This window comes from Mustela putorius, unplaced genomic scaffold (assembly GCF_011764305.1).
Source record: "Mustela putorius furo isolate JIRA1106 unplaced genomic scaffold, ASM1176430v1.1 tig00000508_pilon_pilon_pilon, whole genome shotgun sequence".
NCBI lineage: Eukaryota > Metazoa > Chordata > Mammalia > Carnivora > Mustelidae > Mustela > Mustela putorius.
Window position 1 is genome coordinate 7,121,109 of NW_025421402.1, and position 15,774 is coordinate 7,136,882.

Sequence of the window (15,774 nt, forward strand, 5' to 3'; positions counted from 1 at the left end):
TGAACTTGAGATTTGGTAAAGTTTTTATGAGGGAAATCATTTTTGAGCTAGGGTTCAAAAAATTTGAATTACAGTTGGTATTGTGGAGAGAGGACTTCAGTTGTAGGAAATAGATCGGGCAAAAGTTGATATCAAGGGTAAGGAAATATGCTATGATAGGTAAACCATCCAAATAGTAAGTGAAGGGAAGATAAAGGGAGAGCAAAATTTGAGAAAAACCAGATTAGATCCACGTAGCTATTGCCATATAACAAGTAGCTACCACGTAGCTATTGCCATATAACAAGTCAACTAAAAGGTAGTGGCTTAAAACAGCACAATTTTTTGCTTCTCACATATCTGTGGTTGATAACCAGGATAGTTTTTCTGCTGGTCTTATTTGCAGTTATTCTTGGCTTTAGTCATCTGATGGCTGGAATTGGAGTATCCAAGATGGCCGACTCTCATGTCTGGCAGTTCGTGCTGGCTGTCATTTGGGACTTTTTTTTTTTTTTCCACAAGCCTCTCCTCTTTCAGTAGATTATATCAGGCTTTTTTACAGCATGGTAATCTCAGACTTCTAAGACAGCAAGAACAAAAACATTAGAGTCTTGTAAGTTCATACTCTGCAATCCACACACCATCATTTCTACAATATTCTGTTGGTCAAAATAAATTATTATGCTGTTTGAATGCAAGGGCATGGAGAACTAGATTTCACTTTTTAAAAAATTTTTTTTTATTTTTTATAAACATATATTTTTATCCCCAGGGGTACAGGTCTGTAAATCACCAGGTTTACACACTTCACAGCACTCACCAAAGCACATACCCTCCCCAATGTCCATAATCCCACCCCCTTCTCCCAACCCCCCTCCCCCAAGCAACCCTCAGTTTGTTTTGTAAGATTAAGAGTCACTTATGGTTTGTCTCCCTCCCAATCCCATCTTGTTTCATTGATTCTTCTTCTACCCACTTAAGCCCCCATGTTGCATCACCACTTCCTCATATCAGGGAGATCATATGATAGTTGTCTTTCTCTGCTTGACTTATGATGGGAAGTACAGCAATATCCTGTTGCAAACAGTCATGAGCATAGGAAGGCTTGATTTACTGGCAGCTATTATAATAATCTATCACACCACAAATTAGAGAGTGGTCTGAAACTGTAAGAATCCAGTGCCTTTTTTAAACTTATGATTGATATATCCAAGCTTTTTAAAGTTAATTACTTTATTATTATTATTATTATTATTATTATTATTATTTTTAGCAAGACAGAGTACACACACCTGCGGGGGAGGTTAGGGATAGTGGGAGAGGGAGACAGAGAATCTTAAGCACCAAAACAGGGCTTTATCTCACAACCCTGAGTTCATGACCTGAGCCAAAATCAAGAGTTGGATCCTTAACCCACTAAGCCACCCTCTAAGCTTTATTTAAAGAACAAATGACTATGTGGCAAGTGACTATGGGCATTATTAATAGGGTATATTAAAAAAAGAACAAACTGAAGACAAGGAAACAGAGCAGGAGACTTTTATACTAGTTTATATGAAGATAATGTTTATCTAAATTATGAAATGGACATTTTATCTGTGAATAGGTACTGACTTTTAATATATAGTTATGCAAAATATAGTAAGCCTTTAACATTTGAATCCTTAAAACTATGGAATTTATCCTCTTATTTTATTTTCTACTGAAGTGTAAAAGTTAAGCATAAATTGTTTACATTCTCAAATATCTATTTTTTTAATAAAATAAGAAAACCTACTTCGCAGAAATATTTGTTGCCAAACAGTTGTTCTATTTGGTTATAGTAAGGCTCCATCTTAATAGTCTTATAATTAGTTTGGCTATTATATTGCATAGGGTTAGCAGAGCAAATAAACTGACACGAACCAACTCATATTACCTGGCAGCTCAAAATTCCAAAGCATCGAACAAGGGCAATTTTGCTGAACCATTCTGGAAACCTGGAGGTAATAAAGAGAAAAAAAAAAAAAAAGAAAGAAAGACTAAAAGGCAAGGGAAAAGAAAAAGACAAGCAAAACAAAACAAAACAAAAACAGTCTCTGCCTCAGACATAAAATGACAAGTACCTTACTAGTTCTCTTCTGTCCCTTAGTTTATCTTCCTGTGTACGTACTACCCATCTACCTACCCACTGGCTGAGATTCTGCCTTAAAAAACAAATAAAAACAAAAAACTGAGATAATTTAATATTTTTGATATGTAACCTAAACAAATAGGAAGACTATCTTAAATTTTTTTAATTTTTTATTTTATTTTTAAATTTTTTAAAAAGATTTTATTTATTTACTTTATTTATTTGTCAGAGAAAGAGAAAGCATAAGCAGGGAGAGAGGCAGGCAGAGAGAGAAGTGGGCTCCCCGCTGAGCAAGGAGCCTGATGGACTCGATCCCAGGACCCCGAGATCATGACCTGAGCCGAAGGCAGAGGCTTAACCCACTGAGCCACCCAGGCATCCTGACAAATAGGAAGACTATCTTAAAAGGATAGAAAAGGAATTTCTCAAATTTAAACATTGAATATTACCCCTTCATGGTCATCAAAATTGAGCTGTCTGCTTTTTGTGCATAGAGTTGGAATGAGTATCCAAGAGTAAACACTAATTTTTTTTTTTTTTGGATAGCTTTGTAGAGGAATAATTTATATACCATACAGTGCACTCATTTTAAGTGTAAATATCAATCATTTTAAATGCATTTACAGAGTTCTGCAATCATCACCATATTCCGGTTTTAGAACATTTTCTATCACCCTATTCCCACCACCAGCCCCAGGCAGCCACTAGTCTGCTTTCTGTCTTTTTTCTGGACGTTCTGTAAAAATAGTATCAGATAGTCTGTAGTTTTCTACATCTGTGTTTTCTCACTCAGCATGTTTTTATGGTTTATTCATATTATAACATGCATCGATACCTGTTTTTTTGTTCTTGCTAAATCGTATGCAGTTATGTACCGATTTATGTACAAATCTCCTGTCTCCCTCCGAGTCTCACCTTTCCTTTGTTTTTTTTTTCTTTTTTCTTTTTCTTGATCTTTCTTTTTTTCTTTTTTCCTTTGCCAGTAGTAGTGCTATTTTTAGTACTATTTTAACAATTCTACTTTGGGGACATCTTGTAACAATTTCTAGCTCTCTTATTTTTATACCATTTAGTAGCCTTGTACAGGTGGTTGATCTCCGGAAAATGACTTGGCAATTGTTAACTCCTCAAACCTTTCACATATATATAGGAAACACACACACATTATACAATAAGACGGCTTCCTGGGAGGGGGGAAAAAACAACTATGACTCTTTTGACAGGGAATAAATGTAGCAATTTCTATCTCTATGTTTCCTGGCATGCATTCAAAATGTTTGTGTAAGTCACCCATGAAATTCAGTCTATTCCTTTTACATGCTGATACTCAAGTATACTCTGTGATATTTTGACTACAATTTTTGGTTATTGATCAAAATAATGCTACATTTGGTTAATGTTGGTTAAAAAAATTTAAAAAATATATTTTCCTGAGGAAAAATATATTTTAAGGTTCCAACTTACTGCATGGCTTTATAAAATGTGCTTTGACTTTCAAAAGAATATTGAGAAATAATGAGTCCAATTTGAAAGTTTTAAATTTAATGCACATTTGTTTCTTTAGCATTTGTGGAATCCAACATCTGGAACGAATAGGAAAGAAGCTGAATCTCTTTGACTCCCTTTACTTCTGCATTGTGACATTTTCTACTGTGGGTTTTGGGGATGTCACCCCTGAAACATGGTCCTCCAAGCTTTTTGTCGTTGCCATGATCTGTGTTGCTCTTGTGGTTCTACCCATACAGGTAAAGAGAGCCAGGGTAAATTATATAGAAATGTGCAAATCTTAATAAAATCAGATCTTCCATGCCTCATAAGAAATGCCGGGTGGTTTATTAATATAATATATTAACACATGTTATTATTATATCTAGTCAGCGAATTAAAATGGTCTCAGGAAATGCTTTTTAACGTTATATTAGAAACTGACTTTCCCCCTCCATTCATAACTGATATTGTTCATTTCAATTCTTGAAGATGTTTATTTGAAATACATGTATAATATATATTTATATATAATATATATATTTCATATGTAATATATTTAACTATATTAATTATAAGATTATAGGTTTTAATTACAGAGTGATAGTTTTAATTACAGAATGATAGGTCAAGGCAATAAAGTTATGAAGGTTTGATTTCTTTTGGTTTTTGAAGCAATATAAAAGCTAAACATTGTAATAAGTAAAAACTGATTACATATATTGGTCAATTGAAACAAAATCTGAGGATGATTTGTAACTATTTTATATATATATAAAAATATATATATATTTCATATATATATATATATATATATATATATATATATATATAAAATTCTGGAAGTTGATAAGGTGGTTGCAAAGGAAAAGAGATATAAAAGGAGTCTGAAGATAAGTAGATGCAATCTCCAAGTCTTTCCTACAGTGAGCTCTTGTGTGCCCATAGGTGAGCAGACCAGAAACAGGATATAGGAAACACAAATCAAACTTGTACTTCTGTTTTAAACCTTTGGCCACGGTTACATACATATGTATGTATGTATGTATGTATGTATTTAGGTATGAAAATGATCAGCCCACTTTTATTCAGTCAGGCATGTGTTCCTTTCTGATCCCTCCTCTAGTCCCTGCACTTCCCTTATATACCAACTACAACTGTCCAACTAGAAATGACTTTGTGTGTTGGGTATCTCATATTGCATGACGTGTGCTGAACTTGGTAGAAAAAGGTAGAAGAAATGCCTTTGAGATTTTTCTCTTTGACACAGTGCATGACACATCATGGCAGCCTGGTTTCCTGGACATAAATCAGAGGTACAAACTTTTTAGTGCTGTTATGATATAATGGGAAAATCATATTAATATGTTTCTGTAGAGACCTGAAGCCCCTCAGAAGCATTAGCAACCTACACAGCAATCGCATGAAAAGTCTATTATTGAAGGGAATACAGATAGTTTGAATCTCAGTGAGTTCCAGCTAAGAAATTGAGTGTATCTAATAAGTCAAGGAGGTATTATATTGGTTTTTACTTTCATGTCCAGTGTTTTTTGTTCATCTGTGGAAAATGTATTGCAGTTTGAACAGCTGGCCTATTTGTGGATGGAGAGACAAAAGTCAGGTGGAAACTATAGTCGACATCGAGCTCAAACTGAGAAGCATGTTGTTCTGTGTGTCAGTTCACTGAAGATTGATTTACTTATGGACTTTTTAAATGAATTCTATGCTCACCCAAGACTTCAGGTACATAGAAATTATGTTACGCCTTTGACTGGATCATAACTAACTAGCATATTGTCAGAGTCAATTAACTGATGGTGCGGCCTGCGTTCTGGAGGATTTTTATTTATACACTCAAATTTAGAAAGAGTAAATGAAGAACTACAAATATAACCAGGAACATAGAAAAAATGCTTAAGGAATACACAGTATTTTAAGTTTCCTTCTGTATCTACACTAAAAGACAGATGGAATTATGTTAATGCTACATAGAAAGGTTTTCTTTGAATTAAAAGGATTTTTTCCCTCTCTTGGTTAATGCACAAATGACATTTTTATGAAACAGTGGAATTTAACATATCAAACAATGAAAACGTCACTTCACAATATTCTACTCACTTGAAATTATTGGAAGTTTTATCAAGTGTTGCTGATAGAAATGTGGAAGTCTGAAAGTTCCATTTTTCCTTTTGTTTCCCGGAGTGTACCTAGGTCTTATTTATACTAGCAATGAATAACCCAAAACTGGACAATAACTAGTTGAATTGAGAACAATAATTCAGAAAAAAAAAAAAATCTCATCTGTCTATGCTGATAAAATCCTCAGATACTTCTACTCCTTGCTGTGTGGTAATGGGCCTGTGTAGATCTAGGTAATATCCTTTTCCTGCTAAATACACTTAGTTCAGTCCAAATAGTAAAGAGCTACTTGAATGTCTAATTCCTCAATAAATTTGTGTCAAGAGGTTGGACAATCCCAAGATCAAAACAGTACTGATTATATCTAATTAGATCTCCCTTAAATAGATTTGTGTTTTCATGACTATATTGGAGATCTTTTAAAATACTCTTTAAAAAATATTTTTTTAAAAATTATAAATAAGCAGTGCTTAAATCACATCATACATTCTTTTTCTTCCATATAAATTAATTTGCATTTTTGAAGAAACAGCATGTTTGTTGTTTTTATTATTATTCATATTAAACAATTGCAGTTTTGCTTCTTATATTCCAACAAGAAAACCTATTTTTGGGAAAATATGGTACCCCAAATTGTGACACCTATTAATTTATTTTGACTGGTATCAATGAGGAGAATTCTTAAAATTCTCCAAATTTCCACTAGATACATTTTAGATGATAAAATGGTGACTATTTCTCAGAAAATTATAATTCCTATTATCAGTGTATTAAACTATTTTATCACTCATAGTGCTCTTGTATTTTTTCCAAAGGACCATTATATTGAAATATGTGATGTCAAAGTTTTAAATTTACTTTGTATTATCAATATTTTTATGAATCTTTTTCCTTTCAGATAGTCATCAGAGATTTTTGAGTATTATCAGTTCATAATATTTCCAAATGCTATAAATCACCATCAGAGTTTCTATTCCAAAACTAAAAATTTAAAGTATGAATTGATTTTTAAGTACTTCTGCTCTGTATGTATTATATATTTTAGAATAAGCCTGAAGTTATAATATAACTGAAAACTTCATAAGTTGGAAATGTCTACTGAGTATACACTGATTACCTTCTCTTCATAGTACTAATAAGATTGAAAAACCTTATGTTGGTTTATGAGGTTTTTATATGTCTCAGTTATGTTTATTATAGGATCATGTTAATTAATGTAGGTCCAGGTTTTAAATGCAAATTTTTACTTGTTAGCAGGAGTTTATTTCTATATCATCGTATTTCTAAATGTCCTTAGACATTCTGTTTACTTATGTAACATAAAGCATACCATGATTTTGCCCCTTTGCTCACTTTGTTTTGAATAGGATTATTATGTGGTGATTTTGTGTCCTACTGAAATGGATGTGCAAGTTCGAAGGGTACTGCAGATTCCAATGTGGTCACAAAGAGTTATCTACCTTCAAGGCTCAGCCCTTAAAGATCAGGATCTGTTGAGAGCAAAGTAGGTATCCCTATCTATTTTCCATCTTGTAATACTATAATATCTTTTCTCTCCTCTGAATTTTAGCAATTTTCAGTCTTGCAAGATGTGTTTAAGTATTTTTGTATACAGAGTCTTGCCATAGTTCCACTGCTGCTCAAACTGAAAGGTTAAAAATATAAAATCAGTGTATTTGCTCCTTTTCTCAGTGCAAGGAGGTTCAGTGGACCATGTCCATACAACACAGTGAGGAGTGTGGCATGGTGTAATTATCTCAAGCTGTCAGAGAGGAGCAGAGTTATCCAGACTCACGGTTAGAGTGGTCTCCAAATGACTACAGTTTTTATTCCACAAATACAGTTTTTATTTCACAAATAAAAGTGTTGGGCTAACCATTGGGAAATGCCACAGCAGTTGAGTCAAGGTTTAAGTTCCAGAGTTTGTACTATGTACAGGCAGGTGACACTTGTGTTGCCTGGTGTCAGAGGTGTCCCTGGGGGCTGGAGGAATCAGAAAAGTAACTGGGTCTTACCTGCTCTTTCCTGTTGCACGTGTGCTAGCCAACCTGGCTTAAAGTTGACATAGGAATATACCTTTGTCAAAGGTCATGGAATTGTTCCATATGAACAGAGTGAAAACATAGTTGGGCAGAAGACCATGGACACCAGGGAGTCAGGGCCTCTTCAAACAACACCCATAGTTTCAGAAGTCAGAGGAAATCTTCAGCAGAGTTGGTTTTGCTTCTGTTGCTTTTAAAGTTTTAAACATGTCTTTATTGGTGAGGAAGAACGTCCTGTCCCCTTCTAGGTCCTTCCAGCTGGACTAAGAATCAAATTGACATGAGACAGATTAACAGGAGAAAATCAAATTTAATAGTGTATGTGCAGGGAATCCGTACCGATACGGAACTTCCAGAGACAAGTCAGGCAAAATATGTCACTGTGCACTAAGGAGAAGAGATAGAGGTCTGGTACTACCAAGGGAAGGAGAGCAGGTTATAGAGAGATGAACAAGGGTGCTTAGTATTGTGTGAGATGGATGAATCACAGACCCGTACCCCTGAAACAAGTAATAGATTGTATGTTAATAATAATTTTAAAAAGGAGTAAATGTTTGGTGAACAAACATTTGCTGGGCCACTCAGAAACAATGGGACATGGAGAACGTAGATCAAACAGGTCTTGCTGTCTTGCTAGTTTCCTCCCTGCCTGCCTTCCCAGGTTTGTATCATACTGCAGTTATCTATGTTGATGACTTCCTACCTGGGGTAGATTTTCTGTCTAAATTCTTTTCAGTTGGTTGAGGAGGGAGATGAGGAGCTTTCCCGAATCTGCTGGTATTTGTTTGTTTGCTTGTTTTTAATCTGCTGGGTTTTGATTGCTTTTTAGCTCAAAGTAATCTTCAGGCCAATGTGGCCCATCTTGGAGTCACCTTGGATCCTACCTCTCCATTTGTCCCTGAGTTGTCTTTTGTGCTCCTTTAATATAAATCTGCTCGCTGAATTTGAGAGCATAAGTATATTTTATTCTGCTGTTTTGTTTTTTCTGGATAGCTTGAGTATGTGTGTTGGTGGGGGTGGGTGTGTTTATGCATGGTGTGTGTGTGGTGGGGATGGGGTTGGGGGTGGGGGGACAGTGGAAAAGAACAGGAGAAAACTCCCAAACTCCTTTTTGGGGCTTAATTCTGCAAAGTGATGACTATGTATTTTGTAACTTGAACTTTGACATTACCAGACTTTTTCAATGATTTAATGACTTCTGAAACAAAAAGAAGTTAGTAGAAACCATCATAATATAGTGAATGGATGTAATTAGGAAATTTAGCTTCTTTGAGAATATATTAGTATTTCTAGTGGATTAAATACTTCATAGATGTCCGTGTACACACAAGAGTTAAGTCAGATTCTCCCAGCACCTCAAGCAATAGATGGCTTTAGGTGTTTGCTATTTGCTATCTATACACATTATTTGGGAGCTCTAAAGAAATAGCTGCTTAGACACTAACATAATTTGGATCTTTACTTTCATCTGCACAGATAATCAGTATGCTTAATTTACCATATGCATGAAGTTCTTCACATAAGAATAATTTCTATATTATGTTCACTATGAATTTATGTGATAATTGAAGGCTTTTTATTACCTAATAAATTAATCTAAGCTATTAGTTTTAGCTGTTAGTATTTTAGCTTGATACTATAGAAGAGAGCAGAATTTGCTACCACAAAATATGCCTCAATGGGATAAAGATTATTGTAAGCTGATTATTTTTAAGAAGCAGTAAACACAGGAAAAACTGAAAACCTAGTAGAAATTAACCCTTATGTAAGGGACATTCACGTTTATAAGGGAAATCTCCATCCATAAGTCTCTCTCTCTGTCTCTCTCTCTGTCTCTCTCTCTCTATCTCTGTCTCTACCTGAAAGAGGATGACTCAATCTCTGGAAACTCTTGTGAATGGAGAAGTCAAGGACCTAGATCTGTATAACAACCTTACCTAGATTTACTGTGCTTTTCTTGATAGGTTCCCATAGCTGGTTCTACCATTAGTCAAACATCTTTTGTCTTTAGCTGAAGATGGTGTTTAAGGTGGTGGCTTCATGGGATAGGAGTTAATGAGTTTTCCTGGGTGTCTCCCACGTATACAGGAGGTATACGTGTTGCTAAACATCTGTTTGTTTCTCTTCTGTTAATCTGTCTTTTTATCACAAAGGGGTCTCAGCCAAGAACTTAGAAGGGTAGAGGGAAAGTGATTTATCTTTTTATTAATTACATGATTTGTTTAGGATTAGAAATTCATTTATTATTAATATTATTAAATGATTTCTCAGCGAAATCAATCACATTTACAAAAAGCATCCATTCATTGGAATATACAAAGGATGAGAATGAGGATGAGAGAGGTAGCAGGCTGGTAATACTAAAAAATCTGGGTTAAGAAAGAAGTATTCATTTTATGTTCATTTCTTATCCTAATGTCATATAAAGATTTGGGATTTAATGTTAACTAATACATTCTTCAACACAATTTCCCATGCAAGAAACAAGGAGTAGGATTCTCCAAACCAGTTCCAAAGGTCAGTTGCATGAATTTTGAATTGCTTTGTTGGAGATGATGTTTAGAAAATGTTATGTGATACTCATTATCTTGTAACCATGCCTCAATATTTTTCCAAAACTGTTTGGTTTGATCTAATTTCATGGACTTTTATCTTTCCCCTGCATAGAAAAAAAAGTTTGGGGGGGGGAGGTTTATTTTATCATAATGAAGCAGAAAGATAAAACATTCCTTATTTTGAAATTAACATTTTTGTTTTTATTTTTTAAAGATATTTTAATTTTTATATAATTTCTACACCCAAAGGGGATGTTGAATTTATAACCTGAGATCAAGTGTCGCATGTTCTACCGACTGAGCCAGCCAGGAACCCAATATTTTTGATTTTAGAACATTATTAATCAAGCACTGAAACCTACTGTTTATCACCAAATTTAAGAAATGTAGAGCTTTAGTATAAGGGACAGGGATTTGGAACAAGATGATGAATCATCTCCAAGAAATGTAAATGTACAGTAGAGTTTGATATAAGAATACTAAGTAACTCTGTTCCTTCTCTCTTAGTTAATTGAGTAACTTTGCAGCTAAAATGTAACTAATCATAAAATGAAGGCCAATACAACTCCCTTAAACAAAGCATATATATGAGAAAATATATAAACATCAAAGAAAATAAAATTTGAGGGATTTTTAAAATTTTTCTCATTATGAACTATTGAGTTATATAGCCAATTCAACAACAATTTTTTTTTGTTTCCAGTCAAGTACAGTCACGGTCTGCTAGAAATCTAACTTTTGTTTAAGCCTAAGGATACTCCTAGTTTATTTGCACTTTGTGTACATTGGACTAAGCATTGGAATTCTATTTTTCAGACACTATGAAGACATTTCAATATATGATTATTTATTTTTTTTTGTCTGTATTTAGGATGGATGATGCTGAGGCCTGTTTTATTCTGAGCAGCCGTTGTGAAGTGGATAGGACATCATCTGTAAGTTTCTAAAATCTCTTTCATAATTGTTCTTCTCACCTGAGACGATTTTAATTTTTTTTTAAATCTGCCTATGTTAAATATAGGTAACTTTAAAATATTACTGAAGGGAAGCAAATATCTCTAAACTGTTTTTGCCATCCTATAAGAATAGCTGATTTATAGACTGTGTCAAAAAAGCTCTTTTTGAAGTAGTATCTACTAGTCCTTGGGTTTTCTGTTGATCAAAATGAAATGTCATACATTTTTATTAAATATGTCCTTTGCTATGTAATATTGTTAAAATGTTCTCAATTTCCTCAACTCAAAACAAAGCAGATGGATCAGGCAGTCTGCATTAGAATCAGTTGGGGAGCTTCTAAAAAAGTATGCATTCATGAAAATTCTATTCAGGGTATATAAAGTAGGGATCTGGAATCTGTGTATTTTTAAAAGATCCCCAGGTGATAGGGAAGTACATCTCAACTTGATACTCTTTAACTTATATGATCTCTGTGATTCATTTTTTTCGACCTAAAGTTATATAAACTCATAATTACATTAAATGGTATGATTTACCAAATTATAACTTGTATTTTTAAACATGCATTCTGATTTTATTGTTTTTAAAAAGTGCTTTATTATTTTATATTGAGCAGGTACTGTTAACTCCTGTGTTTTTAAGCCAATGAGTTTTTCTCTAGACATATCTGTGATGCAGAGACAAAGCCCTGGTGGCTTCCATAGTTACTGGGAAAAAGGCAATCTATGCATGGGATCTTTCAGGGACATGATCAGTTTTTTTTTTTTTTTTTTTTCTGGAGCATTTAATAGTAAAGTGTGTTATATTAATTTAGACTATGAGTCCTGAATGTGGCAGGCTCTGTGTTCTCCTGTGACCTCATTCTAATTTACCTAAAGTTCTTATTCCCTTTTAATTTAATTTTCTCATCCTTTATATGAAGAGAGTTATTAAGGCTTGTATTGTGTCCCCCAAAATTCATATATTGAAGTCCAACCCCCCTAGTACCTCATAATGTGAACTTATTTGGAGATAAAGTCTTAATAGAGATAATCAAGTTCTAATGAGCTTATTAGGATGGACCTTAATCCAGTATGACTGGTGTCCTTGTAAAAAGAGGAAGTTTGGAGACAGTCAGTTATCAGGGAGAATATCATGTGAACATGAAGACAGCTATCAATAAGCCAACAAGAGTGGCTTGAAACATATCATTTCCTCCTTATCTTCAGAAGGAATCAACCCTGCCAACACTTTGATTTTGGATTTCTGGCTTCCAGGACTGGGAAATAATAAATTTCAGTCATTTAAGCCACTCTGTTTATTCTACCCTATTACTGTAGCCTACCAAACTAATGCAAGAGCATAGAGCAAACACAGTTTGGAAAAATTTATAAAATATTTCTCTTTGCAGTATGTATTTCTAAAAATTCATCTGCTCTCCTTCTTCTCCATGGTTGCTATCTTAATTCAGACCACACCCTTCTCAGTTCACTTAAGTACTGAAATAGTACTTAACTATAACTATTTCAGGAGTTTCTTAATTGGTTTGGCACAGTAGGTGCGCCAAATGTATTTACGGAATAAATGAATTTGAACTGGTCATAATCTACCATATGTTTCTGTAATTAATTTAACTTACATAATTGTGAATCTTGTGCCTCTTAAGTCATAACTTTGTTTTAAAGTACTCATAGTATTCCAGTATCAATGACATTTTGAGTAACAAGAAGCAGAAGCATTAATAAATAAAAATGTAATATCTTTTAGAGTACCCTTTAAATTGTGAATTTGAGATCATTCAGTTAAACAAATGTGTTTCATTTCTTCCTGACACTCTGTTAAACTGACAGGAAATGAATTAAAAATTTCACTCATTAGGACAAAGGAGATGGAAGATGAGACAGCACTAACACAAGTTCGGAAGCTAGAAAGCAGATGGATGAGTGGTAACCGACTTAGACAGAAGGAAGTTAAAATTTAAGTTGAGAGAGGAAACAAGTCAGAAGCAGAATGCTTTTTGCAATGGAACCTCAAAAGTCTCAAGATATAGAGACACCAGATGCTTCTGTAAGTAGGGTTATATGCGGGACTAAACATATGAATAGCATTAAAAGTTTGTAAAAGAAGCAATTAGATTCCCTGAATCCCTCCAGAAATCCATTGCTGATCCCTTTCCCCATCCTGGGAATAGGTTTACTGTTGGCAGAATTTGATCCAGGGATACCTTTCACTCAGAATCAGTAGGTGCAACTGAGCCAAAGATTAGAATAAATTGCTCCACTGAAAGTGAGGTGATTGTCTCAAATGACTCAGAAACCTAATAACAAGGTCCATACCTCCACTGGCACAAGATTAGAGAAATTTTCTCTGGGGAAATGGTCCATCACAAGAAAGAATGCTCTGTGTGTGTGTGCGTGTGTGTGTGTATAATATATCTATAATATATACATATATTGTGTGTGCATAAATAGATAAAGTCTGGAGTTCCCTAGTGCAGTATCACAAATTGATCACCCTACAGTAAGGTCTATGTGAAAATAAGATTCCCACATTCAGTGAAGTCCCAAATAGCTTGTGAGTGTTTAATTTCTACATATGTTCATTTAACAGAGATCACTGAACATATAAAGAAATTCCTGACAAAGAAAAGAAAGAATGGGTGAACAAACATAAGAAGTATAGAGAAAAGGGGGAACTCAGAGGAGGAAACAAACAAAACTGTACAATTTGGGGAGAAGAAATAGATGTTAAAATATATAACAAACTTCCTCAGGATAATATGAGTTGAGGAGAGTGTACATATATAAAACAAGAACAGTAAGAACAAGATAATTGAAGACAAAACAATAAACATTTAATGAACCAAAAAGAGCTCCTGAAAATTAAAAGTAGGGTAACACATGAAAAATTGTATAAAGGGTTTAGAAGAAAAACAAGAGAGGTGAGGAAACAAGGCAAAGTACTATCCCCAAGATTGGAGAGACTGACATACAAATATGGAGAATAATAATTTACCTCAGCAAATATTCATGAGTGAAAATCATCCTGGGAATCAGTATAGGGGCAGGAAAATCTGAACTGTAATTGATGAATTACTGGAGGTTCACTGCAGACAACTTTGAGAAATGTAGGGAAATGTAGTCATGGGGAAGGGATAACATAATTTTGTGAGATTTACTTTTGGGACTTTTACCCAGTTCTCACAGTAAATATGAGAGAAAAATCCCTTTGGGATTTCAGCAAGGGGAAAGGAAAAGGAATCATTTTGAAATACACCAGAGCTCTGTTCCTCTTAACAGGCCTTACCCTCAGGAAAACTAACCAGTTTAACCTGCTGGAAACCTAATTATCAAAGCCTACCCAATTTGGGCAAGGGAACCCAATTCCAGACCACTCTGGCCATTCTTCTTTAATTAAGGGGGTTGGGGACCCTGAAAAAACATTTGTGAAGGTCACAGTCTTGAGGTATTTGTTCACTAAAAGACTGACACCAAATCATGGACTATAGAAAAATTTCCTTTATCCCATGGCTCAGTCAAATGTGTCTAAAGATCTACTTATTGCAGTTCCTTTAGCTTTGTATATTATGACTGGCTATCAGGAAAAAATTACAAGGTATACCAAAAGGGGGAAAAAAATCTAGTTTGTAGAGACAGCAAGTATCAGAACAGACATAGCAAGGATATTGAACTTACAAGAGCAATCATTTAAAATAACTGATTAATATGCTAAGGGCTCTCATGGACAAAAGAGACAGCATGTATCAACAGATGGGTAGTATAAACAGAGAGATAGGAACCTTAAGAAAGAATCAAAAATAAACGCTAGAGGTTTAAAAACAAAAACAAAAACATAACAGCTATGAAGAATGTCTCTTATGGACTTATCAGTAGGTGGGACATGGCTAAGGGAATAATCTTTGAACTTGAGGATAACTCAACAGAAACCTACAAAACTAAAAAGCAAAGTGAACAAAGATTGAAAAAAAGCAACAAAAACCCATAACCACAATGGAATATCCAAGGCTCCTAGGTCAACTGCAGAAGGTATAACATAAGTGTAATGGGAATATTAGAAGAAGAAAGAAAGGAATAGGAGAAATACTGGAAAGCATAATAACTGAGGATTTCCCCAAATTAATAACAGACACCAAACCACAGATCCAGGAAACTCAGAGAACACCAAGCAGAAAAGGTGTCCAAAAAAAAAAATATATATATATATAAAAACATATCTTTGATATAAAATATCAAAGATAAGCCCCTGAAAGAAGCTGGTGGGAGGAACACCCTAACTACAGAGGAGCAAAGATAAGAATTTCATCTGACTTATCTTCAGAAACCATACAAGGAAAAAGAGAATGTAGTAAAATATTTAAAATGATGGTAAATAATACAGAAGGGAAGTCAATATCAGAATTTAGGACACCTGAACAGAGGGTCAAGGAGAAAGGTCTGGGTCCTGGTAACTGAATGGAGTTTTAGGTTTGGACAGATGGCAAATAAGAAAAACCAATATCCATGAG

At 34.3% G+C, this 15,774-nt stretch overlaps 1 protein-coding gene across 9 annotated transcripts in view; it reads left to right on the top strand.

Annotated features, from left to right (window-relative positions):
* The window catches only part of KCNT2 (potassium sodium-activated channel subfamily T member 2), a 345,029-nt gene that overhangs the window by 158,476 nt on the left and 170,779 nt on the right, over positions 1–15,774 (top strand). For all 9 annotated transcript variants that reach the window (XM_045081137.1, XM_045081140.1, XM_045081141.1 and 6 more), the window contains exons 9-12: positions 3,657–3,837; positions 5,156–5,320; positions 7,084–7,220; positions 11,185–11,248. In XM_045081137.1, the coding sequence (XP_044937072.1) occupies positions 3,657–3,837; positions 5,156–5,320; positions 7,084–7,220; positions 11,185–11,248 (547 nt within the window). The remainder of the gene's footprint in view (positions 1–3,656; positions 3,838–5,155; positions 5,321–7,083; positions 7,221–11,184; positions 11,249–15,774) is intronic.